This window comes from Bos javanicus, chromosome 11 (genome assembly GCF_032452875.1).
Source record: "Bos javanicus breed banteng chromosome 11, ARS-OSU_banteng_1.0, whole genome shotgun sequence".
Lineage (NCBI taxonomy): Eukaryota > Metazoa > Chordata > Mammalia > Artiodactyla > Bovidae > Bos > Bos javanicus.
In genome coordinates, this window is record NC_083878.1 from 97,196,434 (window position 1) to 97,222,946 (window position 26,513).

At 56.8% G+C, this 26,513-nt stretch overlaps 1 protein-coding gene across 2 annotated transcripts in view; it reads left to right on the forward strand.

Annotated features, from left to right (window-relative positions):
• The window catches only part of LMX1B (LIM homeobox transcription factor 1 beta), an 86,872-nt gene that overhangs the window by 53,571 nt on the left and 6,788 nt on the right, over positions 1-26,513 (forward strand). For both annotated transcript variants that reach the window (XM_061433530.1, XM_061433531.1), the window contains exon 3: positions 24,187-24,419. In XM_061433530.1, coding sequence (XP_061289514.1) covers positions 24,187-24,419 — 233 coding nt within the window. The remainder of the gene's footprint in view (positions 1-24,186; positions 24,420-26,513) is intronic.

Below are 26,513 nucleotides of genomic sequence, written 5' to 3' on the forward strand. Positions count from 1 at the left end.
GGTGCGGCAGCCAGCAATGGGGCTGCTCCAGGAGGGCTGTCTGGAGAAGGGAGGCGGCCCCTCTTTTCCAGAGAAACAAAGGCCCCTTCGGTGTACCCCCCCCCGCCCCCACCCCCATGCTGGGCTGCAGGGGCGGGGTCACCAAGTCTCTGATCCCCACCACCCCCTCCCCAGGTGGTGTGTGTTCAGCAGGAGTGGGCCTGCCCGACACCCCCCACCACCCATCACCAGCGTGGAGAATCGCTGGCCTTTGAACAGATCAGGCACCAGCTGCCCCCTACCTGCCCCTGGGCAGCCTGCCTCCTCTCGGGGCCAGCTCATGCCAGCCTGGGGCATCTCAGCTGTGTGCCCACACAGAGACCCCCACATGCCCAATGAGAGGGGCGTGGGCCCTCCCTGAGGGCGGCACCACTGTCTCCAGGGTTAATGCAAGCATTGACCAAAGCCCAGAGGGAGCCGTGCATTGAGAGGCCGCAGCGTGCTGGTGAAACAGAGATGGGAGGAGAGGCAGCGTTTGCATCAGAGCTCACGAACCCTCCTGACAGCCTGTGAGGTAGCTACTAGAGTTGTCCTATTTTACAGATGGGAAAACTGAGGTTTGCGAGACCAGATCTGAACCCTGGTCGGGCTGCTCAGCTCCCCACCTCTGTTATGACAGCCCACAGGAGGATGCCAGGGACGTGGGTGGGCTCCCTAGAGGAAGTGCCCATTGAATAGTCCTGAAGGACAGAAAGCATTCAACTGACAGTCCTGGAGGGGCCCCGGGCAGGCCAAGAGGAGGAATGTGGGGAGCATAGGCGGTGAGTGAGCTGGACTGGCAGGGATTTCAGAGCGTGGAGTAGCTGTGAGAGTGAAGCCGATCAAGTGAACGGGGCCAGATCAGCGAGAGCTTACCTTTGTGTGGCTGGAGCCTCAGATCCACTTTGAGAAAGAGAGGAGAGGGAGAGAGAGGGCAGAAGGCTGAGGGCAAAGGAAGAAAGGACAAAAGGACAATCGGAAATGGAAAAGAGAAATCGCTGAAGTGGCCGCGATCATGAGGACCTTAGCTCAGGTGTCTGGCCTTTTCGCCAAGCTGGCACCACTCTGGGTGCTTCATGTATTAAAAACATAGGCAGCGACTTTCCTGGTGGTGCAGTGGCTAGGACTCCGCAGGCGGTGGGCATAGGTTCGATCTCTGATTGGGGAACTAGATCCCACATGCTGCAACAAAAAATCAAGCATGCTGCAACTAAGACCCAATGCAGCCAAATAAACAAACATTAAAAAAAAAAGAAAAACATGGACAGAGAGCTTGGGCTGGCCGAGGAGGACATCAGCGGCTCGCTCAGACTGTGGGCTTCTGAGCATCTTGACACCCTTTGACTTTCATTCCCAAAGAGCCAAGAGGAGGTGGAGAGGGCCAGGAGGCCAGTGTAAGGCCTGGCAGGGAGGGCATACGGGGACAAGGGCCCCCAGCGGTGCCACGGGGGCAGCATAGGAAGAGGAGTGGACCAAGGGCCTGCGGTTCTGGACCTCAGCCCTGGGAACACAGTAGTCACCTCCGGGAGAGCTGGTCAGATGAACTGAGCTTTGGGGGAAAGACACATGGAGTTGGGGCATTTGTTTTTCTTTTTTATATTATAAAAGTTTTTCTTGCTTGATCAATAAATCCCAACCAAGCAGAGGTAAGCCAAGCAAAGTGGGACGGTCCTCACCCCTTCCTCCATCCCTTTCTCAGAGGAGGTCAGCGACTGGTGGGGAACATGCCAGACCTTTCCTACATGTGCGCGAGCATGTCCCATGCACATGCGGCTGGCTTTCCTTTTTACGGGATCCATATTTTCTCTGCCTGGCTCCGCACTTTGCTGGCTCCACTTGGCGGCACGCTGAGGACATCTGCCGTGTCAGTGCATGTGGGTTTACCTCTGTCTTTGTAACCACGACCTAACAGTCCAGGGAATGGGTGAGCCTTGATTTATTAACCCATCTCCCCCACTGACAGCCCCTTGGGCTGCAGCCAGTGCTTTGCTGTCACACGCACAATACATCAGCAAACATCCTGGTTCATAGATCTTTGTGCACATGTGCCACATGAGGGAACTGGGGTGTAAACACACTGGGCGGTGCTGCCCTGGGGGCACCTACTCCGAGCAGCCCAGGAAGCAGGTGGGTGAAGGGATCTGGAGCCCAGGGGAGGAGGAGGGGGGCCTGAAGGAGGGGTCAGTGCTACAGAACTGGAGGTGGTGGCTTAAGGGCATTTGGCATCAGTGACAGTCGAAATCAGAAAGGGACAGAGCCCTGGGGGTCCTGGCCTTAGAAAGCAGGTGGAGAACCAGAAACCTGCAGATGTGGGTGGGGGGATGGGGACCAAGACCATGCGCCATCATAGTTACCAGGAAAAAGGGATGGCTAAGCGTAAAAGGCAGAGGAGGGTGTCTAGCTCCTTGCATGGTCCTGGCACATAGAAGCTGCTCACGAAACACTGGCTGGTTAAAGGAATGAATGCGCACGTGAATGAGTGAGGCCCTTAAGTCTAGAAGGTGTTGTGTGTTTTTATCTGAGTGGTATTTGGTGCAAGTGGATATAGCTGAAACCAGGCTATGTGGGGAAAGACACAGTGGGCGTGGACAGTCTCCTTGGAGCCTGGCTGGCCAGGGATGGGGAGAGGTGGCAGGTTGAGGAGGTGGCGGAGGGGTGGGGCTGAGTGTCCTGGCAGGTTAGGATGGGGAGGGAGAGGAAGAGATGCCAAAGAAGTTTGGGGCTCAGGGACAGGGCTCTTCTTGGGGCCAGGGGCCCACAGGAACCTCAGTATTAGGGGTGCTTGGGTCTTAGACTGGGTGTGGTAGTCCCTTCCTGAGCACTGGGCTCTCAGCACTCACACTCTCCTTGTATCTTCACCAGAACCCTGCAAAGGCAGGTTACAACCTCCCATTTTACAGAGGAGGAAACTGAGTCTCTGGAGGTGAAGTCATGAGCCCAGGCTCACAAAGCTAAGATGAATCCACAACCCACAGACTCCAAAGAAGCCCCCACCTCTGTGCCCCCAACTCTCAGGGCCCTGGCCCTCCTCGGGTGATGCTTAGCAAGGAGTGATACCCCAGTGGGAGCCAGGAGCCCTTGGGGAGCCAGTTCCCTGTACCCACAGAGCGAGTTTGCATTTTTCTTCCTTTCTTAAACCACCATGGATGCTTCGTTGGATGAAAAACCGAGATGTAGTTTATCTTGTTTGCCATTTAGAAATGGAGTCAGAGATGGTGACAGGCCTGGGGTCCAGTCCAGCCAAGGGGCTCTCTAGACACCTCGAGCACTGGGCAGCCCTGGCCCCGCAGGCTGAGGGCAGGGATGGGGAGGAAGAGTGTGGCTCGCACAGCAGAGAAGATGGGGCAGGCACCCCAGGGAGCAGACAGGCAGGAGTGAAGGGTGGAGAGGTGACCACGTGTGCAAGGAGCAGCAGAAAAGCACAGCAGAGTCCCTGTGAGGGCTGAGACCTCCTGTGCCTGAGATGGGGCTGGGCCAAGGGGTGACAGATGGAGGGCAGGGAGGCCTAAACAGTGCTGGAGTGAGAGGGCAGAAATGGGGATGATGGCAGAAATCGCAAGGGGATGAGGATGGGGAAGGTTGGAACCCCGGGCAGAGAGGAGGCAGTCAGCAAGCTGGGGGGCTGGACCCACCACCACTTGGCCTGTGGGCCGGCCACGCCCCTCTCTGTTGGGACCACATCCCACCCAGCATTAACCATGTAGCTACTTTCAGGAGAGCCAAAGCTTCCTAGACATTTTCTCCTGAAAAAGAGCTTCACTTGGGCCTACAGTGTGTATTTATGTGTGTATGCATGTGTGTGTACCAGTATGTCTAGTGTGTCCCTGGGCACCTGTGCGGGCCGGTGTGTCTTTTTCACGTGTCTGTTTGTGTCCTTGTTTGTCTAGCATCTCTTGTATTTTTGTGTGTTCGTGTGTGCCTGGGTTTTTGTGTCCTCTGTGTGTGTCTGTGCAAACTCTGTGTCTTCAGACGCCTGTGCATGCCTTTGTATGTTCATGCAGGGTTCCCTGTGCAAGTAGATGGCATTTCAGTCTCCTTAGGTGTGACTGTGTGTCCACATGTGTGTATCTGTAGGTATGTAGGTGGGTTATGAGTGTGTCTCTCTCTGTGTGTGTCTATGTACTTGTGAAGCCATGTGGCGCTGGAGCTGGGACTCAGCTATATGTAGAGCAGGGCAGAAAGGGAGCCCAGAGTCCCTTGGAAACCGGGTAGCCCACTTTCCTGCCCCCAGGATGACTGTCCCCAAGGCCTCCTAGACGTTGGCAGAGGTGAGGGAGGCCGGTGAGGGGGAGGATGCCAGCAGAGGAGGCTGAGGGCCAGGCTCCTGGGCACGAGACTGCTGAGCAGCACGCAGGACCCACCCAACTGACAGGGACCCCAGCCTGCTGGCTCTTCCCGGTGCTGGCCACTGGGAGGTCTCCCGGATCTGAATTCCCAAGAGTACCTCTGGCCTATGCCTCAACCTCCCGGAACGGAGGCCAGCAGAACTGGCCCTCGATCTGGTGACAGCCCGCTAAGGACAGGCTCCTGGAACAGCCCCGACCGCCTCCCGCAGCTAGGCACGCCTACACGATGTCTCCCCCCCGGTGGGAACGTACATGCATCCGCGTCTGTACACAAGAATGGAATGTGTGAACATGCTCAGAGACCAGCCTGTAGATGCAGTGGTGTGCAGGCCTAAAAGGAGGCATGGGTTAGTGTGCATGTGAATTTGTGTGGACAGTATGTGTGTACACAGGGGTGCAGACGCTCATGTGTGTGTGTGAAGTCGTGTGTGAAGGGCAGAGTGGGGCGGATACAGATGTTCCAGTGGCTGTGAGTGGCTGTGTGTGCATGTGTACGGATATGTGCCCATGTAGTGCCAACATACACATCCATGTTGTCAGGCTTAGGGAGGTGGATATGGCGGGGCGCTGTAGACTATTGGCATATGCAACCCAGGCATGCACATGAGCGTGTGTACAGGAAGGGGTGTCTATGTGTGGAGTCCTGTGTTCCATGGTGGAAGCTGAGCTCACAGGAGACTTGTATGCACTTAGATCTCTTCTCCCTTACCAAGTTCACTGCTGCCAGGTGGTTGTCTGGTGCGGAGTGCAGGACAGACAGACAGATACATAACCAGGGGGGCATCCCAGTGGCAGAGGTGGGGGTGAGGGAGGCTCAGGCTGAGGACACCTCCCCAGCAATCCCAGAGCCAGACATCCCGGGCCCACGTCCCTGCCCAGCTCACCCTCGAATTGGCAGGATTCAGCCCCACCCTGGTAAACCCAGCTCTGCTACACCACTGCCACCAAGCCATGAGCTGGGGGAGGGGGCCACGTGCGGAAATCAACCATAAATTTCTCAAGATGCTTTAATTTTTTAAAAGCCCCACGTAGATGCTTTGCATTGCGAAAACCCACAAATACTGGCTAAATGAGGTGCGCCAGCGGAAGGCCTGGCCAGGCCCACCGCCCTCCCCTCCCAGCAGCTGGGCCGGGGCTCAGCTGGGGCCCCTGGCCGGGCCAGTGGGGCCGAGGGGCCCATCTTTGTTCCGAGCAGGGCTCAGACTGCAGAGTGGCTGGGTAAATAGTCGCCGCAGTAATCGCAGGCTGATTCCAACTAATTAAATCCTGCGCCAAGAGCCCACTCCAGTCAGTATCCCGAGAGGCCACGAAAACACAGACACCCCAGACGGGGCTTTGCTCCAGGTCGGGTCTGCTCCTCTAATCCCGTATCTTTTGAAAGATAGGCGCGTCCCGGGATGAGGGGTCAGCGGGCCTGCCCTGCGCCGAGCAGTGGAATTTTTCAATAACCAGCAGCTGGGTCACCAGGCACACAAAGGCAGTGTAATATCCTGTGGGCTTACGCAAGGAGAGAGCTCAGGCCGCTCAGCGCCAGCTCCCTCCAGGCCCAGGGCAGTGGCCCCCCACAGCCAAAGCCCCCAGTGGGCCAGGCCTCCACTGCCCTCCCACCAGAAGAGCAGGGACAGCCTCGGTCGCAGCCTCTGCTGCCCCCGCCTTCCAAACCCGGGCTTCCAAGAAAATTCATCTTCCTCATTAAAAACCAGCCTTGATGCTCTCAGGCCCCAGCTGTAGGCTGCAAGGGGACCTGCCCGGGGCAGGGCTGTGGGGACCAGGCCCCTTCCAAGGGGGCAGTGGATGCTCCTGGCCTTGGGGGGATGCCACGCTAAGCAGGGCAAAGGTCTCCAGCTCTGGAGTCGGAAGGGTGGTGGTTCAAATCCCAGGGGGGCCTGTCGGCCTGAGGGGGGCTTGGCTCGTCCGTGCACCGGCTGGTGACCTTGAGCGAGCTGTCCCCTGGTCCCCTCTGTGAGTGGTGACCAGGGCCCAGTGGATCTCTGTGCCTCCCCCAGCTTCAGTCTCTTCCACCCTATAATGGGGATCAGGGCCCTTCCTTCCCAGACTCTGGGGAGAAGCAGGGTTTGTGCCCCCGAGGGGCTCCCACACTGTAGAGGGCTGTCCTCGGCGGGAACACATGTGAGAGTCATTAGAAGCTACAGAGACCCAGTTTATTTTATTTTATTTTATTTTTTCCCTTAGAGAAACAATAGTTGCCCCCTCTCCCGAGTCTGGAATGCTTTACGCCCAGGTCTGGGACCCCTCATTTAAATTGGCTGCGAAGGGACAGGCGCTGTGAGCCCCGGGAGGAGGTTGTTAGAGATGGAAGCCGGGGCCCAGGAATTTACAATCCGTTACTTGAGAGGTGTCCTGCCTTCCCCCCTCACCCCATCCAGGCCTTTGCAGGCCCGGCATGTGCCGTAAAGATGTCACATTGGGTGGGGGTGCCGAGGAGGGATCCAGGGCCTGGCCTCTGAGGGGTGGGGGGGGGGTACGCAGCCTAGGACAGAGTCCCTGCGGCACCGTGTTTGGCAAGATGAGCCCGGACAAGAGCTTCCTCTCTGAGCTCTCAGTCAAGCAGGGCACAGGACACTCAGGGTAAGCCGGAGTGTGTGCTTTTATCAATCGCCCCTCCACCCCAGTAATGCCAGCTGTGTGTCAAGTGATGACCTGATGTGATGAGATCCACAGACCCCTCTCCCGGGGGCACCTCGCAACAGGGACTTGTCAGAGTCGAGCACTTCTTACTGCCCGCCTCTGCCAGGCGCAGCGCCAGGAGCTCTGCTCACTTACCAAGCCAGCGGCTCTTCTTGTCCTTTGCCAAGTCACACACAGACCTTCTCTCTTATTTGGGGCTCTGCAACTTTGTAGCTGCAAGGCTTGCCACAAGGCACATTGGCTTCTCTGGGCCTCAGTCCTCATCTGTGAAATGGGTCGTCATTTCCCCTGCCTTACAGGATTGAGGGGAAGTGAGAGAATGTGTGGACGCAGCCCAGGGCCAGGCATGCACACAGGTGCTCAGCACACAGCGCTCTTGGTCCCGAGGCAGGGGGAGAGCCTGGCCCTGCGGGGGCACCTCCTAAAAGAAAGGGCATTTGAGGGGACCTGAGGGAGTGAGTAGGGCCACCAGCAGAGTAAGGGGAGGGTGTGGCATGCTGGTGGCCAGGCCCCCTGGGGACCTGCCACACCAAGTCCACTAAACAACTCACCCCCCCATCGGGAGGGTTAGCTCAAGAGCCACACTGAGCCTGATGATGAATCAGAAGTGGTGACAGGTGTGAGGGGAGGGGGAGGACCCAGGGGTCGCTGAGGCGGAGGGGCAGGCTGGCTGGGGGCGGCCTCGGGGAGCTGGAGACGCCTGTCTGGAGGCCAGTTAGAGAGGTCAGCTTCTCTTGAGGCCTCTGAGGAATCAGGGTTGGGACGCTGGGCTGTGGCTGCCTGGGAGCTGTGAGGAGCAGGGCAGAGGGTGGGCTGATGTGGGGCCCAGATGCCTTGAGAGCCCGCCCTGTGGAGCCCACCCTGGGCAGACATGTCCCCAGGTAGGCGATCTGAGGAGGCGATTCCCCAGACACACCAGCTTCTCCAAGTCTCCGGATCCTGAGAAACACTCTGGGCCAGAAAGTAGGCATTGGGCAGCATCACCAGGAGCCTCCCGGACAGAGTGGGCGCCCGGGACCGAGTTCTGTGGGGCCTCGGGCATCTGTGGGGCCCCGGGCTACCATTTCAGCCACCCACTCCTGGAGCCCCTCCACCCAGATCAAGGACATCTTTTTCTCCTGGTCAGTTGCATTTAGGAATCTTCTCCGGGGTGGTGGGAGGAGCAGGGGTGGAGGGCCGTCTGTGTGTGTGTGTGTGTGTGTGTGAGTGTGACTGTGTTGGGGGAGGGAAGCAGAGTAAACAGCCATTGCCCTGCCCTCTCTGCGACTGTGGCCAGGTACACAGGCCTGTTTGGACAGCTGCCTTGTCTGTCTGTCTGTTTGGGAGATGCTGGCTGATAGATGGGGGTGGGCCGACTGTTAACCCCTAGCTGTCTGCAGTGCTCACTGCCTCTTTCCATGGGGTTCAAGCGGGGCAGAGGGTGGCTCTGGCTGCCCTGACCCCAGCTCCTCTGGGAGAGTGTCTTCTGAGTCATGGAAAAGTTTAGCGGGCTCCAGGACATGGAGTCTTCCCCCTCACTCCCACCAGGGAGCCACGGGCAGAGGAAAAGGGTGTTCCCCCTCCCCGTTGGTGACCGGGGGCAGAAACTGTCCAGAACCCTCCGCCTCACACCCATGCTCTAGGGGCCAGCTGCCGGGGTTCTCAGGGCTGCCTTCTCTCTACAAACACAGCCTTAGCCTGGCTCAGAGCAAGAGGGGTTCGGGGCTCCAGCAGCAGCAGGCCTGTCTAAAGTGAGAGCAGGCAGAGATGGGACGCGAGGCTGGCTGTGGGGGTCCTCAAAAGCCTGCCGTGGAGGGAGATCCCAGTCCCCATGATGAATCAGACACGCTGGCTGTTGGTACTTCGAGACCAGGGTGCCTTCAGACCTGGCGTCTTCATGCTGTGCCCCATCCACCACTGTGTGTCCCCAACCCCATCTCTTGCATCCACCATCTGGCAGGATCCATCTGGCAGGATCCGGGCAAGGAGGCCACCCCGGGCCCCTCCCACCAGCCCAGAGCCCAGTCGGTCTCCTGCCCTACATCACTCTCTCAGAATAATCCGCTCCCTTCTCACACTCCTGCGCCCCCTGGCCGAGACCCCCTGCGCCTCTCACTGGCAGGGACCCACAATGATCCTCTTAGCTGGTCTCCCTGCTCCCGCTCTGTGCTCCCCCCCACAACTCCCCCGACCCTGGGTCCCTGCTCAGGGGCCAAAATGATCTTTTAAAAATGTAGATCGCTCTAGCCACTCCCCACTTAGCACATTTCAATGGCTTCCCGTGGCTCTTGAGATTAAGACAAAAATCCTTTAAATGGCCCACAAGGCCATCAACGGGGCATGGGTTAAATAAATCAGGGTTTGCTCGTACAATAGAGTATCCAGCAGCTGTAAAAGGAGGTACTCCGGGCCAAGACTTGGACGTTCTCTCCAGCAGATGGCGGGGGGGCGGGGGGGGCACGGATATCAGGAGTACAGTGTGTAGTGTTTGTGTAAAAAATATAAATTTGAACCAAACTCCCAACAAGTCCTCCTTTAAAAAAAAATGGAAGGAGGGGAATGATGGGCCTACAGGGGCGCGTGTATTCCTTGTGTGGGATGTCTTGGGAAGGGGGCTTGACTAGAAGATTGGGCTGGTCTCTGGGGAGGGGACCTGCACTGCTAGGGACTAGGGACAGAGTGGCGGAGACTGCAGTGAACACTCTTTTTACATTTGAACGTGAAACAGGCACTGCACTACCTATTCAAAAATACATCCAACTATTTAAAAAATAGCCCCAATTTTAAAAGTCGATGGGCTCCAAGACCCTGTTCACTGGCTCCTGCTACTCTGAAGCCTCCTGCCCCGTCTGCATCTCCGAGACTTTTATTTCTGGTTGATGCTGGTCTGTCTCTGGGCCTTTGCATGCAGTTTCCTCTGCCGCCAGGATTGTTCATCACTTCCCGTCCTCACCTGGCCGAGTCTCCTTCCTCCCTGGCTCACACCTCTGTCTTCCAGAGAGTGGCCTTCTCTGATGCGCCCCCAGCCTGGGCTGGCTCTTGGACCATCGTGCAGTCTTCCTATTCACTTGCCTCGCTTCTTGGCTTGTAGGTCCGTGTGGGGCAGAACCCACTTCTGGCTTGTCCACAGCTGACCACAGCACCCACCACTGCATCTTACACCAGTAGGCACCACATCGGTATTTGGGGAATGGGTGAGATAGCAGGGGGAGAGGGTGTTCTCGGAATTCCAGAGAGGTAGGTGGGTGGGTGGGTGAGAGGGAGATCTAGGAGGGAGAGGGTATAAGTATAGGGTTAGCTGATTTGGGCTTCCCTGATAGCTCAGACAGTAAAGAATCTGCCTGCAATGCGGGAGACCCAGATTCGATCCCTGGATCAGGTAGATTCCCTGGAGAAGGGAATGGCCACCCACTCCAGTATTCTTGCCTGGAGAATCCCATGGACAGAGGAGCCCTGGCAGTCCCTGGGGTCGCGAAGAGTCGGACGCGACTGAGCAACTAACACATAGCTGATTTCCTTCCTTGTACAGCAGAAACTAACACAACATTGTAAAGCAAGTATATTCCAACAGAAAAATAAATTGCCAAAGCGAGGGCTGTTGCCATGGAGTTGGTAGGTGCCCCACCTGGGCCTTAAAGCAGGAGGATTTCCGCCCGACTGACAAGGTGCCTGTGCACCAAGCAGAGGGCATTCATTGCTGGGCGCAAAGCCCAGGCAGCCGAATTTCTCTCTCCCGCACCCGATTTGCCAGTTCCCAGGCTGAGCTGTGTGTGTTGGCCCAGATAACCTGCCCTCTCTGCGCCTCAGTTTACTAGCCCTTAGCTACATCCAGACGCAGGCGGGGGTCCGTCTGCAGTTCTAGGGGCGGGGCCTGCGGACCCCCAAGGGGAAGGCGTGCACACAGTCGGCGCTCGATAATTGCCGAGGGAACGGCTGAGGGCGCGGGGAAAGGGTTAAAGCCCGGTGCTTTTTAATTGTCAAATGACTGCGGGCGATTAGCGCTGGCAGCTTCCTCAATAATCGCTCTTCTCTGTACCTGCTGGGAGCTTAATTAAAAAACAAAGAGGCTCAATTTAAAGGCCATTACTATGCTAATGCGGCCGGGCAGGCGGTGATTAAGCGGCTGGGGCGGGCGGCGCGCGGCCGGGGCGGGGCGCGGGGCGATCAGTTACCCGCTAAACGGGCGGCCGGGCGGCGGAGCCGGAGCGCGGTGCGCGGTGGGGACCGGGGCCCTGACCAGCCCGCGGCGCCCGAGCGAGCGCGGAGCCCCGGGAGCGGAGGCGGCCTCCCGGAGCCTCTTCTTCCTCCCTAGCGAGAGGCCCGGGCTGAGCGGAGGGGATGAACGCCATCCACACCCCCGAGGGCCGCCTCCCCCAGTAAAAATCCCCTCTGACCTCCTTCCGATGCCCCCTTCCCGGTCGCTCCTTCCACCCACTTCTCAGGTCGCTCAAACCCTTCAGCCCCGGACCGGTTCTGCCCACGCCCTGTGGCCGTGTCCAGGCCCTGCAGAGTCCAGCCGGGCCGTTGGCTGAGAGCAGGTCTCTGGCTCCCAAACGCTGAGGCCTTAGCTCCCAGGAGGGCAGGGGTGGTTACTAGCCAGGCTCACCTGGCATGGAGCCCTCGCTGTACACAACCAGCTGGGTCAACCTAAGAAAGGGACTCCCGCCCCGAGGGGGGTCGGGAGGCACTGGGAGGCCCCTACGCAAGCAGCTCTGAGCACAGGGTGCCCTGGTTCCTGAAAGCGACAGTGGGAACAGATGCCAGGGTGTGGTTCGGAAACGACAGCAGGAGCGCACAGGTGTGTGTGTGAGACAGAGAGGAGTAGGAGGGGACTCGGCCCAGACCTCAGGAGACTGGGCAGTGAGGCTCTCCGTGACTGAACTAACAACAGTGTTCTCTCTGGCTGCATCAAGAGGAGTATAGGGTAGGGAAAAGGGGAGGAGATGGCTCTTCTTGCCCCTGGAGGCCTGTGCTGAGGATTGGGCTACTGGGTACCAGCTTGATTAAGGGCTGTTTTGATAAACTCAGACTTATGTCCAGAGTATAGAAAGTGCCATCAGAGCCTGGGAGTTTAAGTGGGAGAGGGAGGTGTCAGGGGAGGGGTCATAGTCTTTGAGAGAGAAGGAGAACCGTGGGATCTCAGCTGAAGCTGGACATTCGCACCCCCTCGTAGGACACCACAAGGCTGTCTTGACCCATGGTTTTGACCCTGAGCGGGTTTTCATTGGCCGCCTGGTAAAATCTGTGGTCATAAACTTTGTAAATTTTGTTGCTAACATTAAAAACCATCCTACCTGAGCCTGGGGGGAAATTTAACTTGGTAAATTAAGCAGTACAAAATACAACTGACGGCAGTGAAACAACCCGTGCTAAAAATATGTCACTGGCTACAAATTAACTGAAGAGTCTAACCCTGATACTCAGTAGGGTATTATACAAGCACAAAGCTGACAATGGAGCAAACCATTATTGAAATTTTTTCATGGGAAATAATTTATCTCAATGAAAATAATTTTAGTAAAATAAAAATGGAAATGGAAAAAGTTGTAAATTATTTAACTGCACTAGAAAGAAAATTGTTCAAAAAATTAAATTGCCTTAATGGAGTTTGTTCCGGAAAACACTTGCTCAAAGGAAGTTTATCAATGTTGTTATAACCCTAATTAAAATGCTGTGGTCTGTGTATAGAGAGTCCAAATCCTTGGGGTCCGAACGATGGGGCCAGACTGTCAGCGCGGCCAGCTGTGAGGCTCTCCACTGGTATCCGGGATTTCTCCTTCCGAGACCTCTTTTCCCCTGGAATACCCTGTCCCCCATTACACCAGGAGCTCACTGAGAGGAAGTGAAATCCCCATGGATTTCTCATCCCCTAGCATGGTGCTTGGTCGTGGTGGGTATTTGGTAAATGCTTACAGAATCAACTGGCTTCCCTTGTGGCTCAGCTGGTAAAGAATCCGCCTGCAATGTGGGAGACCTGGGTTCAATCCCTGGGTTGGGAAGATCCCCTGGAGAAGGGAACGGCTACCCTCTCCAGTATTCTGGCCTGGAGAATTCCATGGACTGTATAGTCCATGGGGTTGCAAAGAGTCAGACACAATTGAGAGACTTTAACTACAGAATCAACAAGCTTTACAGTAAAGCCTTAAAAGGCAGTTTCTGCTTTCAAGAGGAGGAATCGTGACATAGGATTTGGCACAGAGTGAGTGCCTGAGTATGTGTTGGATGGATGGATGTGTGTGTATAGTTGGATGGATGGGAAATGGGCAGATAGCCCAGCAGGTGGATGGATGGGTGCATGTACGCATGGGTGCACGGATGTGTGTGGGTGGACAGACGGATGGATGGATGGATGGATGGTTGAGAGGGTGGTTGGGTCGGGGATGGGTGGATAGATGGATAACTGGCTGAGAGGCTATGTGAGTGGGTGGGTGGATGGCTAGATACAAGGACGAGTAGATGGAAACAAAAGAAACCTGACCTCTCTCTTCTTTAGCCCAGCATTTAAGGCCTCTGGTTTGAGCCTTCTGCTTTTTCACCTACGCTGCAACCTTTCTGACCCACTGTCTCCCTAACCTTGAAAACGGTCTCCATGTTCTTCTTGCCTTTGCTTATATTCAACTGCTCCATCTCAGAATGGCCTCTCTGCTCCTCTGCCACTGCCTACACAGAGCCCAGACTCTGGAATTAGACACAGTCCTGTTGCCATCCCAGCCTGCACTTGCCCCATTCAGTCTTTTGCACTCTTTGTAACGCCCTTTTCCAGGAAGACAACCCCCCCGGTTCTGTCCCCCACCCCGCTGACCTTACACCTCCTCAGGCCCTGTCCTGGATCACTCAGCCCTTCCCAGGCACGCAGCCTTGAGCCCGGCCTGTTCTGGCCACACGGGACCCTGGAGAGAAATCCAAAGACCTCTCCATCCCATGGGGTGGGCTTTCTCATCTTGCACCTGTGTTGGTGGCCCTCTGGACCTTCGGCTCCCCCAGGCCCAGCCTAGGTCACAGGCCCACAGCTCTGAGCTGATGGAGCAAGTGCAGTGGCGGGCAGGGAGGATGAGGCTGAGGCAAGAGAGGGCCTTGAGCACAGGGAGGTCCAGGCATCAAGCAGGGAGCCCATTGTCCCAGCTTTGAACCCAGTTCTGCCAGTTCTGAGAGGTGGTGGTACCCTCTCCAAGCACCACTTTCCTCTCTTGTGAAAAGAGTGGCAGAGCCTGTGTCTAAGGGGTCTTATGGGGGAGGAGTCTGCGTGCAAATAAGGCCCAGGGCCTAGGATGTAGGAAAACACTTAATAAATCTTAGCAAGAAATAATAACAATAATGGCTGCTGGATTTGACAGCCAGGAGCTGGTGACTCAGTGAGAATGGGGTAAGGCAATATGGGATCAGCTCAGAGGGGTTGATGAGCAGGTGGAGGGTAAGCCATTTGGCCTGGTTCATAGTAGGTACTCAGTGAATGTTAGGTGGATGGGTAAATAAATGAGCCATCAGATGAATGGGACTTGCCAGTGAAGGGCAGACAAGGGAGGAAAGAGCATCAAGCCAAAGGCCTGGCCTGGAGCGCGCAGACCTCTGGCGCACTAGGCGCTGGCTGGAGGGCAAGCACGTGGAGGGTGGAGGGGCATGGTCAGAAGGACACGATGCTTCACCTTCCACCTGCCCTGTACCATCGACAGGTCTGGTCCCCAGAGAAGCCCCAGTGTCCCCAAATGGAAAACAATTCCTGGGGCTTGCCCCTAGTCCCCCAGGGGTCAAAGCCCCAGAAGTGAGAAACTAGTCATCAGGTGCTGAGAGTGTATGTGTGTGTCTATACTGGGAGCTCCCATATGGCACCTCCAGCCCGGATCTCTGTCTGAAGTCTAGATTCATATGGGCTGCTGCCCTCTGGACACGTCCACATGACGATCAGAAGGCAGCTCGGGGGTAACAGGTCCAGAACTGCACTCCTGATGCTGCCCTCCCCTACCCTGCCTCAGTCTCCATTTCATTTAGTGGCAACTCCATCCTTCTGGTTGCTCAGGCCCCCTGATCTTGGACTCACCGACACCTCTATCCTTTCTCTCACATCCTCTCGTGTCCCTGTCTCCCTTCAAAATGCATCCCAGCGAGGGCAATTTCTCAGAAACTTCCCTGGTCTCAGCCAACACCATCTTTTGCCTGGATTATTGCGATGAACTCCCAAAGCATCTCTGGGCCCCCACACAGCTGTCTGAGGAACCTGGTTAAAATGCAAATCAGATCACAACCCCTCTCTGCTCAAGACCCTCTCTCCAAAACACCAGGTGACTTGCTCTCCCCACCCCCCCCAACCCCACCAGTGCTTCTGCACCTCCTAACTCTTGCCCTGTTGATCACCTGTCCAGCCACATCATCTCCTTGCCTTCTGTCCAACACCTCAGGTACAGGTATAACACTCAGGCCTCAGGACCTTTGCACTTGCTGTGCCCTCTGCTGGGAATTCCCCCAGATATGTCAGGAAGGCCTGAGACTGTTCTTGCTAACCCCGCTGGCCACTGCCTTCGCTTTTCTTTGCTTCATCGTGATTCATCATTGTCACTATTTGTTATACTCTGCTAGAGATGTATCTCCTGTCTGTCCGCTCACTCTTTAAATTGGAAGCTGGGGGCGGGGTGGGGGAGGTGGATGGTTGGGAGAGACCATCACTTTGACTCACTGCACTACCCCAGCCTCCAGACAGTGCCTGGCACGTAGTAGGTGCCAAACGAATGTGTGTGGAGCCACCGAATGTGTGCCGGCCCGGCCTGGCTGGCCCTCGGATGGTACCCCAGGCTCCCAGCTGGACCCATCCCTCCCTGCCCCTGGCCCCTGACCCCCAGTCCCGGGCTGCGGGCTCCCAACAGCGCCCCGGGCCGGGATCAAAGGGCCGTGGAGCCGTCGGCCCCGCACAGCTGGGTCTGTGCGCCCGCAGGAAGCGCCGGGGCAGCCCTCGCGGCAGGCCCGGCCCCGGCGCGGCGAGGCTGCGGAGAGGCCCGCGCGCCGCCGCCGCTGCCGCCGCCGGTCCCAGCTCCCGGCCCCGCCAAGCATTCCAGCCGCGTGATTGACGCGCGCACCGGGGCCCCCGCCTGCGGCTCCCGCCGCCGCCCGCCTGGCTCGCCGCCGCCGCCGCCGCATCAAAGCAGATGTTTGCAGCTGGTTTGAGTTGGATCCCCATCAACAGGCCCCTTTTTGTCTCAAAATAAAAAACAGCTACGCCCGGAATGATAAGGACGCAGCAGGCACGTGGGGGAGATGTCAACAAGTCGGGGAGGGAGGCGGTCAGGCAACTCCTTCTGCCTGCTCTCACCCCATCAGCTCCTCCGAGGGCCAGGCAGCCGCCAGTAGCTGCAGCCCGGCCCCCGAGAGTGTCCAGGGTCTTGTCCCCTCTGCCCCTATGAACACCAGCTCACCCCTGACGGACACCACAGTCCCAGGAGCCATTCTGACAGGAGTCACCTACTGAGCACTCAGCACCTGGGGCCTGTCCTGGTGCTCTGTGGCGGGTCCAACCTGGGGTCCTCCACCAGCCTGTAGAGGTGTGGCACAGAGGAGTCAACACGGGGTCATGATGACCTGTGAGGCAGGGGCTGTGATCCCAGTTTTCAAACTGGAAAACAGGTTGAGACAGGAGAGGTGACGAGCCCCAGGGTCAGGCAGAACTGGGACTGAGACTCTTCAGACGGTTCCTTCTGCCTGTAGGACCGGGTTCTTTTAACTGTCGTTTCACCTTTTCCCGGAAGTCCCCAGCTCTCCTCCGGATTGGCTAGCGTGCCTTTCTATGCCCCGCTCCCAGCCTGCTGAGTGTACCTCATCAAAGCACATGTCGCATTCTACCAGCTCCCACCGGTGGAGATTTGGTCTGACTCTGTTCCCCAAGCGTCTTGCACAAGCCTGGCACAGTCAGCCTGCTTGGGTGTGTGCTGGGTGAATCCATGAAGGTGGGGACAGAGGGGCTTCAGTTCCAAGCGCCAAGCCTTGTGGTCCCTGGGGAGGGACTGCTTCCAGGGACTGTAGGACTTGGGCCTGGAGAGGCCCTAAGGCAGTGGTCTCTGACCTTTTTGGCAGCAGAAACCGGTTTCATGGAAGACAGTTCTTCCGCAGATTGAGGCAGGGGTTGGCGGGGGAAGGTCTCAGGATGACTAAAGTGCTCTACATGTATTGTGTGCTTTATTTGTAGTATTACTACATCAGCTCCACCTGAGATCATCAGGCACTAGATCCCGGAGGCTGGGGACCCCTGCTGTAAGGGAAACCAGGTTCAAAAGCTGCCTGATCCCCAGTGTGACCCTGGGTGAGGATCTCATAGAAGCACATACCTCAGGGAGAACTCAGACCCAACCATGTGATGGGGGCTTCAGACTGAAGTTGAAGGGCAGAAGAGGTTCCAGAGCTGCCTTGGGTACCACATGAGACATAGACTGGGGAGAGAGAGGGCACACACACCTCCTGAGACACCCCCTAGGCTTAGCCCTCTCACATCACCACGTAATGGAGGGATTAACACCCCCATTTTACAGAAGAGGAAACTGAGGCTCAAAGATGGAACGTAAATGACTCAAGGCCACATAACTGGTGTTGGAGTCATGGGAATCCACACCTCTGAGGACAAGGCTGAGGATTGGGGGTGAGGGGTTAAAAGGAACCTTGAATGAGCAGGAGAAGGATGAGACACAGGACAGAGGGTCCAGTTGGCCCAGCTTGAGTCAGGTGTCCAGGCCTGGCCCAGTCACTTGAAGGTCAGAGAAGTCATTTTATACCGATAGGGCTCTCCCTGTGTACCATGCGTGAAGGTGCCATGCAGCGTAGGAGGTGTTACTGCAAGACTCCCAGCCTAACGGGAGGCACGTGGCGAACTTTGTTAATAAAAAATTGGGACACTGAACTCCACGGTGTGTGGTTGTGAAGGGGGCACACGAGGGCAAGTTCAACTTCTCTTGTTAGCTGGTAGTGTTCTCAGACTCCCCCAAAAGCAGAGTGTCCAATATTCTCTTGTCCTTCTGTTATTCCCTTGAAATGACTGCCCATTTCATTTCTCCCAGGGTTATTCATTCATTCGATAAATAGTCACTAACCACCAACTCAATACCAGAGCAAAGGGTAGGGGATTGAATTAATTCCTTCTTTCTAAGACAGTGGGGAGTTCAGACACACAGATATCTGGATCTGGAGGCATCAGGGAAGGCTTCAGAGAGGAGGTGATGCTTTGAATTGTGTCTTGAAGGCTGAAGATAAGTTCAACAAGAAAAAAAGGGAAGGGTTTGAGAAAACAGGTCGTAGAGTCAGATGGAATTTTAGGTGCTAAGGAGGCCAGAAGGGACTTGGGTTCAGGGAACAATGAGAAGCGTGGCAGCTAGAGCAGAGCACCGAAGGCCAGGTGTGGCAGGGTAGAGTGGGGCCTTGAATGCCATGGTTAGATCTTTGCGCTTCTCCTAAAACTGTTGGGAGCTCTTGGACTGAGAACCCAGTGAAGAGCTACATAAACTGTAAAGTGCAGTGACACGAGTCCGGGAATGGCCGCACGGTGAGGAGGCAGAGGAGAGTGAACTGTGCTGGAAAGGCTTGGATAGACGATGACAGTGATCGTGATCTGCACTCATCAAGCCTTTCTCTGCCCAGCTGTGACCCCACTGGACAAATGGGGTCACTGAGGCTCAGAGAGGAGAAGGGACTTGTGTGGGATTCCAGTGTGAGGAAATGACAGAACCAGGATTCCTAGCCTAGTACATGCTGTGTGGCCTCCAAGAGCTGGGGATGAAGACCCATGAGGAGAGGCTGGAGGGGCCCTGGGACATTAGGAAACCAGTTTTATGAGAGGTAAAAGAATCACCTGTGTTGCATGCATCTCTGCAGGTATCAGTGGTTTGAAAGTGTTCGTCGCTCAGTTGTGTCTGATTCTTTGTGACTCTAGGGACCATAGCCTGTCAGGCTCCTCTGTCCATGAGATTCTCTAGGCAAGAATATTGAAGTGGGTTGTCGTTCCCTTCTCCAGGGGATCTTCCTGACCCAGGGATCAAACCCCAGTCTCCTGCATTGCAGGCAGATTCTTTACCGTCTGAGCCATCTCAATGGTTTAAGAGAAATTAACAAATCAGATTTGTAACCTGTGTTCACATGCTCCCGAAAAAACTGGTTTTTTGAGTTTTGTTTATTAGCTTTATGACTTTAATACATTGAGAATTAAACAAACCCATGAAAGCTCAGAGGAGATGGAGATGTGTTGTCCTAGCCTGGCACACTTTAAGGGAAGGATATCCTGAAAAGAGGAATTTCTTACTCTGCAATTACAGATGATCCTGGGGGAAGGGGGTGTATTTGCTGCAGGGGGAGATATTCAGTTTGGTTCAAGGAAAACCCACCCAGCCACCTTGCCTGGACAATCTCATGGACAGAGAAGCCTGGAGGGCTACAGTCTATATGGTAGCACAGGGTCAGACACAACTGAAGTGACTTAGCATACACACGTGCACACACCCAGCCACACCTACTAGGTGCTGGGCTTACGTCAAGTGATAAAAACTTGGAGTGTTCCGAGCCTTGAGGGCAGACAGACGTGGGCATGGCAAAGGGCCAGGGTAATTGATGAACAGAAACATTTGGATACACAGAGCAAAGAGGGAGTATATGGCAATGCTGCCATGTGACTTTGAACCTGCCCTCTGCACCTTCCTGTGCTCATCTGTGAAACAGAGATGGAAACAGTGTCTTCCTTTTAGGGTTCTGTGAAGACTTAATGGGGTGATGCAGCTAGATGTTAATTGAGATCAATGATACTAATGAGACAGCCAGAGAATGAGCCAGGAGCGCTCTCTCCAGCCTCCAGACAGAAGCTGGAAGGATGGATCCAGAGCCCAGGATGGAGATGAGAGGGAGCATGGTTAGCATCTGGGTCAGGAAGCCTGTGCCCAGGAACTCCTGGGAGATCCCAGCAAGGATAATCCAGGAGAGCATGTTGGACTCGCACAGAACAGGAGAAAGGCAGACACCAGCAGTTGTGAAATGCCTTTTAATGCCAGCAGAGGGCTGAGAACTTTACATGGGTTTAGCCCTCCCAGCAACCCCATGGGTGGGTACCATCATTCCCATTTTACAGATGAAGAAACTGAGGCTCAAAGAGGTTAAAGTGTCTTGACTAAAGTCACACAGGGAAAAGTTATGGAGACAGGAGGGAACACCAAGCTGCCCGGTTCAGCACCCGCACCTCCCCACACAGGTCCCCTCCCAGGGGACCCTGTCTCTACAGGGCAGGTGGGTGGGGCTCCCACAGACCAGCTTGCCCTGCCTCACAGGCTAAACGACACTCTATTGGCTGATTCAGTAGTCATTCAGCAAACATTCACTGCTCACCTTTAGTGTGTGTGGGGACTTGGGCTCAGTGCTTAAGACACAGGTGGCCCTGGGAAGGTGTACCTGGAAATACATGAAGTGTGTCTGCGACTGGAAAGGAGGAGGGGGCTTTGGGAGGAAGGGATGCCCAAGCTAAATCCTTCCAAATTAGCAGGTGTTTGCCAGGCAAAGGTTGGGAGTGGGGGGAATGGCCTTCTCGGTTGTGGGGACAGTGTGTGGAAAGGATAGTGCTTTATGTGGAAAACGGGGAAGAGGGTTGTGTGGGTTGGTAGCAAGTGATGTGGCCACAAGTTTTTCACGAGTCTTTGTCTAGCTTTGGAGCTTCTGGATTGGGGAAGGGGCCAGGGCAGGCAGATTGGCACCAAGAGGGCACAACCGTTAGAGGGGAAGCCACAGGTAACTCTGCCTTGGCCAGAGCTTCGGAGCCACCCCACAGCGCCCTCCATCCCTGACCCCAGGACCTGCTGCATCCAGGCTTCCCAGCCCCAGTGTGAGAAGCAGAAGCACACCCATCTGGAGTCCCCAGCCCAGTGCTCTTACAGAGGAGGGAAGTGAGTGAGGTTCAGACTCGCCCAAGGTCCCAGAGCTGGGAGGGACGGAGAGCGAGTCCAGGGCTCCAAACCCAGGGCCCTTGTTGCTTTCCCGGGCCCTCATGCCAGGCTTTGGGGCGGGAGGGGAAGGGAGGCGGGGAGGCACCAAGCTTTTCAGCCCTAGCCATTCTGCATCTCCAGTCAATATTTGCAGCTTCCAGGCAGTGTTCACAGAGAGGCTTCCCCAGCCCCCGCTTCACTCCCTTTGTGCTCACAGCTTTAACCTGACAAGTCAGTGCATTTTCACACTGAGAACCCAGCAGCGTTGTTGAGCCCATTATACAGATAAGCGAGCTTAGAGGGAAGAAATTACTTACAAGCCAGCAAGCGGCAGAAACAGGCATTGAACCTGAGTCCATCTGATTCCATTGCCACCCGCCTCTGCTTGGGGCTGCTTCTCAATGGCTGGTTCCACTGGTCCTGTGTGATGGGAGGGATTCAGGGAGGGAGTAGGGGCTCACAGAAAGGAGGGGCTCCCACTGGCGCCTGAGCCCCTTCCACACATGCTGTTTGTAGCTCTCACCCTGGCGTGGTAGACAAAGGCAGCCCCATAATTGGGAGCAAGTATTTCATGCATCCCCCCCGATGTTTTATTGGGTGGAAAGATGCTTGGAGACCAAACGGATGGCCCATTCCGTTTATAAAGTGTGCACGGTTTGTTTTATTTCCCGAGTTTTTGCAATCTAGATAACAGATGATGCCCCGAGTGGCTGGCGCTGCCTCCGTAATGGCGGCACCGAGCCTTTGGAGAAGTATTAATAATAGATTGTGTTGATGAGTTTGGAGAAAGTAGCAATCGACCCCCTGCTGCCAAGGCATTAGCGCGGCTGTTCTGAACGAAGCCTGCATGGTGGCAGCGCCTGCAAATGCAGGTCACCCCCCACCACCGCCGCCACCCCCTCCCCTAGACTCAGAGGGCTTCTTCTCTGGGAACCACCAAAGGCGTGCCAACCTGGCCCGGGGCCCCAGCCCTTCCAGGTGGACCCAGAGATGCCCCAGCACTTATCTGCCCATGGGCCACAGGGACCAGGCTGCAGCCCTTCATGGGGCCTCTAGGTCAGGAGGTAGAGCGTGGGGAGGAGGACAGACAGGCAGTGAGAGGGGCAAGGCAGAAGTGTCCCCCATGTCAGAGCAGCAGGTTCTGCGAACCTGGCTTCTTCCCTAGCCCCTTGGCAGAACCCGAGGGCCAGCCCGGTTCCTAGGGGCCTCTGCTTAGGGCGCCATGGGCAGTTGGGTGGGTTGCACCCTGAACAAAGGTCTCCAGCCAGAGGGCCAAATTGGAGCTGACTTCGGCTCACACTCCCCTGGTGAAGCCCTGTGCTGTGTGGGCCAGTAGGGTCCTGCCTGCCTGAGCCAAGCCTTTACTTTCAGACTTTGCAGACACTGAGGCCTCCTGGTGGATCAGGTGGACCTCCGTGGAACTAGGAGCTGACAGGGTCACGTGCCATCACTCTGATGCGGGACTCATTCATTGAGTTAAATGCTCAGTCCCCTTGAGTCCTGACAACAGCAGCCTTTGAGGAAAGTCCTGTTGACATCCCTGTTTCACAGTAGAGGGAACTAAGGCCTGAGGTGAGCATAGAGGAGGCCACCTCCCCCAGACTGGGGCATCAAAGAAGGCTTCCCAGAGGAGGTGGTGTTGGAGTTGGGCATTGCAGGATGAGTAGGAGCCTGCTGGATAGACTAGAGGTGGCTGGCAGGGGTTGCTGGGGTCTCCCCAGTTTGAGTGCCCTGGCCAGTGCCAGGGCAGCAGGCAGAGCTGGGATTGGCCTTGCCCACTGCGTCCCACCCGCTCACCGTGGGTGGTGTGGATGGCAGCCCCGGGAAGGGAGGCAGGCCGAGAGCCTTGCGTTTATGGCCGTTTCTGTTCCAGAACAGATTAGTAGAGAATTGCAGCTGTAATCTGTGCCTGTGATGGCGGGCCATAAAGAGGGATGGGATGCGCGCAGTGCTCCCAAGGTGGCGCCCGCAGACGTGGCCCGGGGACGCGGGGAATGAAAAATGGTTTTAATTCCCTCCCAGCAGCAATAATTTGATTCTTCATAAATTTTTCCATCAAAGTGTTGTTGAGGCTGAGTTCCCACAGAGCAGGGCACGTGACAGGGATGGGGAGCCGAGAGGAGCGGTCAGTAGGTGCAGGCCAGGGCAGGGCCCTGCTCAGACCCTTGTGCTCACTCACCAGAGTCGCGAAGACCCACCCACCCCACCCCAAGCATTGTCTCCCGAGATGAAAGATGGATCCTCTTTGTCACGGAGGGACAGTATCAGACCCCGGACATTTACTCCCCACGTGACCCTGAGCACATGCCTGCCTCCCAGCACCTCAGTTTTCTTATCTCTAAAATGGGATTAATATTTCCTGCCTTGTAGGGTTGTTGCAAGGATGAAATGCACTTCTGTACACAGAGTGCTTGGAAGAGCGGCTGATACTGCACACGTGTTCTGTGACTATGTGTTCACGGGGGAGATTCCTAGGCTAAAATGAGAAATAAACAGGTGTGGTCAAGGCAAGGGCCAGAGGAAGAGCATGCCAGAGGGCCATGGTGATGGTGCCCTGGAGGGCTTCAGGCAGCAGCCTCCGGGAGTAGAGGGGTAAGAGGGGAGGCAGGACTGTGAAGGGCCTGAAGGCCAAACTCAGAAACTTGGAGGTTCTCCTGAGGGCACGAGGGAGCCGTGGATGAGTCTGGGGCAGGGAGGCAGCGTGATCACGTGTGTGCTTTGGACAGACCCCTCTGTTTCTCATCCTGGAGGGTGAGTCAAGGGTTGGAGAGGCAGTAAACCAGCGAGGATGCTGGGGCCCCTCCGGCAGGAGGGGAGGGAGCCAGGCTGGGTGATGGATTGGGCAAGGATGGGGATCACTTGGATGTGGGGGAGAGGCAGGGCCAGGGAGGAGGAGCACAGATGCTGGAGGGCCGGGGGATGGGACCTATGGGGTGCCAGTCCTTCCGCTCAGGGCAGGGCCCACCTGGCTCTCAGGGAAGGTGGAGACTGGCCCTGCACTCTGCCCTCTAGTGGTCGCTGTGCCTCTGAGCAGGCAGGCTCTTGAGCTGACATCTCTGGGCAGCATGCCCAGTGCCCATCTTGGGGTCGTCAGGGGCCCTGCCAGCCAAGGGGTAGGGCTCCCACTGTCTGGCTCTGTGCCCAGGGAGGGCCTCTCCCACTTGGGCCGGGTGGCTCCGGGTGGCAGGAGGAAGAGGTGCTCTGTGGGCAGTGCCTCTGGGAGGGACCCCTGAGCCCAGCCAATATGCCCCGCTTCTGTGCACCCACAGGCTCTTTGCGGCCAAGTGCAGCGGCTGCATGGAGAAGATCGCCCCCACTGAGTTCGTGATGCGGGCGCTGGAGTGCGTGTACCACCTGGGCTGTTTCTGCTGCTGCGTGTGTGAACGGCAGCTACGCAAAGGCGACGAGTTTGTGCTCAAGGAGGGCCAGCTGCTGTGCAAGGGTGACTACGAGAAGGAGAAGGATCTGCTCAGCTCCGTGAGCCCCGACGAATCCGACTCCGGTGAGCTGCGGCTGGAGCCGGGTGGGGGGCTTGGCACCCATGCCGCAGAGGGTCGCCCTGCAGGAGAAACCCACTCCTGACCCTGGGACCCGTACCCCACACAGACACTGCACCCACACCCACAGCCAGTGCACACAGGCACGGAGGTGTTCACATGCGGGGTGCACACAGACACGTGTGCATGGCCCCACAGGCCCACAAACGCACCTGGACACGATCACGCACAGGGATAGGTGCATGTGGTTGTACGTGCACACACACAAGCACATAAGATGTGTGTGTGGATACCTACGCCCAGGAATGTAAAAACATGGACACATGTCCACTAGACATGTGCTCACATGCCCAAGCACACCAAAGCCCACACCCATGTAAACACACATGTGTACACATGCCCTAGCACACTCGTGCAGTAAGTCTGGCTACACGTTTATCCATGTGCTCACAGGTACTGTACTTTGCACACACATGAATGCATGCCCCCTGCTCTCTGGCCCAGCAGTCCCCCTTTCCCTTGCTGTGACCCCACCGCAGCCCCACCTCACAGGGGTCTCTCCCAGCATCGAGTCTACAGGCATCTGATACGACGCATCCTGTCTCCATCACGCCCCCCCAAGTCTTCAGCAGTGGGCGGACTGGGGTCCTCGGTAGTGGAGGGAAAGCCTCCATTTCCTGGGGTGAAGGCTCCTCTCCACCCTGCTCCAGCCTCCCAAAGACTGCCAGTTTGGAGCGCTCCTGGCAGGAGGGGCAGGGCCAACCAGGGACAAGTTCTTAAGGAGGAGAAAGTCAGGAAGCAGGCTGGCACCTGGTCATTCCTGGGGGCGGCAAAGACAGCCTGGAGCAGGGGGCGTGGGGAGGAGGTGCCCTGGTCTGCCAGGCCCTTGTGGGGAACCTGGAGCCCATGGTCAGAGGACCTGCCCACACAAAGGAGCCGTGTCCCTGCCAGAGCCCTTGAAGGGGGGCATGAGCTGCCCATGCATCTGTCCCTCTGCCCACCCCTGGGCAGGGCACCGTGGTGGCCAGGCTGCCTGGGCTCCTGAGGGAGAGCGGGGACCAGCCAGGTGCCATTGGCACATTCCTGCCAGGCCTAGGAAGGGGGTCTCAGAGGGAGGCCCTCCTCCGCAGGGACTTGTGCTCAGAGGAAGATGGGCTGGGGGCAGCAGGAGGCATGGGGGTGGGGGAGGCTCTGCTGTCTGTTTGGGGCCCGCATCTCTGAGACCCATAACTCGGGCATGCAAGTGGGTGTGGGGTCGCTGGGTGAAGACGCATGCTTCTGCATTCAAGGGTGTGTGTGTGTGTGTCCAGACGTGTGCATGCCTGTATGTCCCTGCTTCAGAGCATGCACCTGTGTGTATGTGTGTGTGAGTGCATGTTTTGCTTGTCAATCCTTAGTCCCTGGAAGCTCCTTAGAGCCTCCTCTCTGGGCCCTGATGCCTGGCTGATGCTGGGCTAGTGCCATGGGAACTGGTTTTCCTGAAAGCCAGCATTCTGGGCTGGGGTCCCCCAGGGCCTGGAGGCCACAGGCCAAGGTGGGGCCCAGGCAGGTTGGGTCAGGGGAAGCTCAGGGCCAGACTGAGCACAGCTGCCAGCTCCTCTCATCAGGAGGGCTGTGGGCCTGATGGCAGATGGGCTGCCTGTGAGCGTCAGCGTAGCTGTGCTCCCTTCCGTGTGCCAGCCACACATGTGTGTGCCATACGTGTGCACCTGCGCATTTCTGCAGTGCCCGAACCTGTCCCCATGTGGGCCTGTCTCTCTGCCCTTCTGAACGTGAGTGCATCTGAGTGGGCAGCGTGTGTCCGTGCCTGCTCACCAGGGTGCCCTCCTCTGCCTGTCTGGTCAGCAGGGCAGGTCTGGTGGCTTTGGTTCAGGTCTCCCCAGGGGGCTGAGATAAGGGCGCGAGGACCGTTTGCTGAGGAAGGGAACACACCGGGCTGGGTGGGGCAGTGGGTGGACAGGAGGTGAGAGGTGAGACGAGGCGGGGCCTGTGGCCCAGGGAAGGGGGCAGTCTCTACCCTGAGGGCCCTGGGGAGTCGTGCTGGGTGATGGCAGGAGGTGACGGGACCCCAGCAGCAGCGGGTTCCTGAGCATACGGGC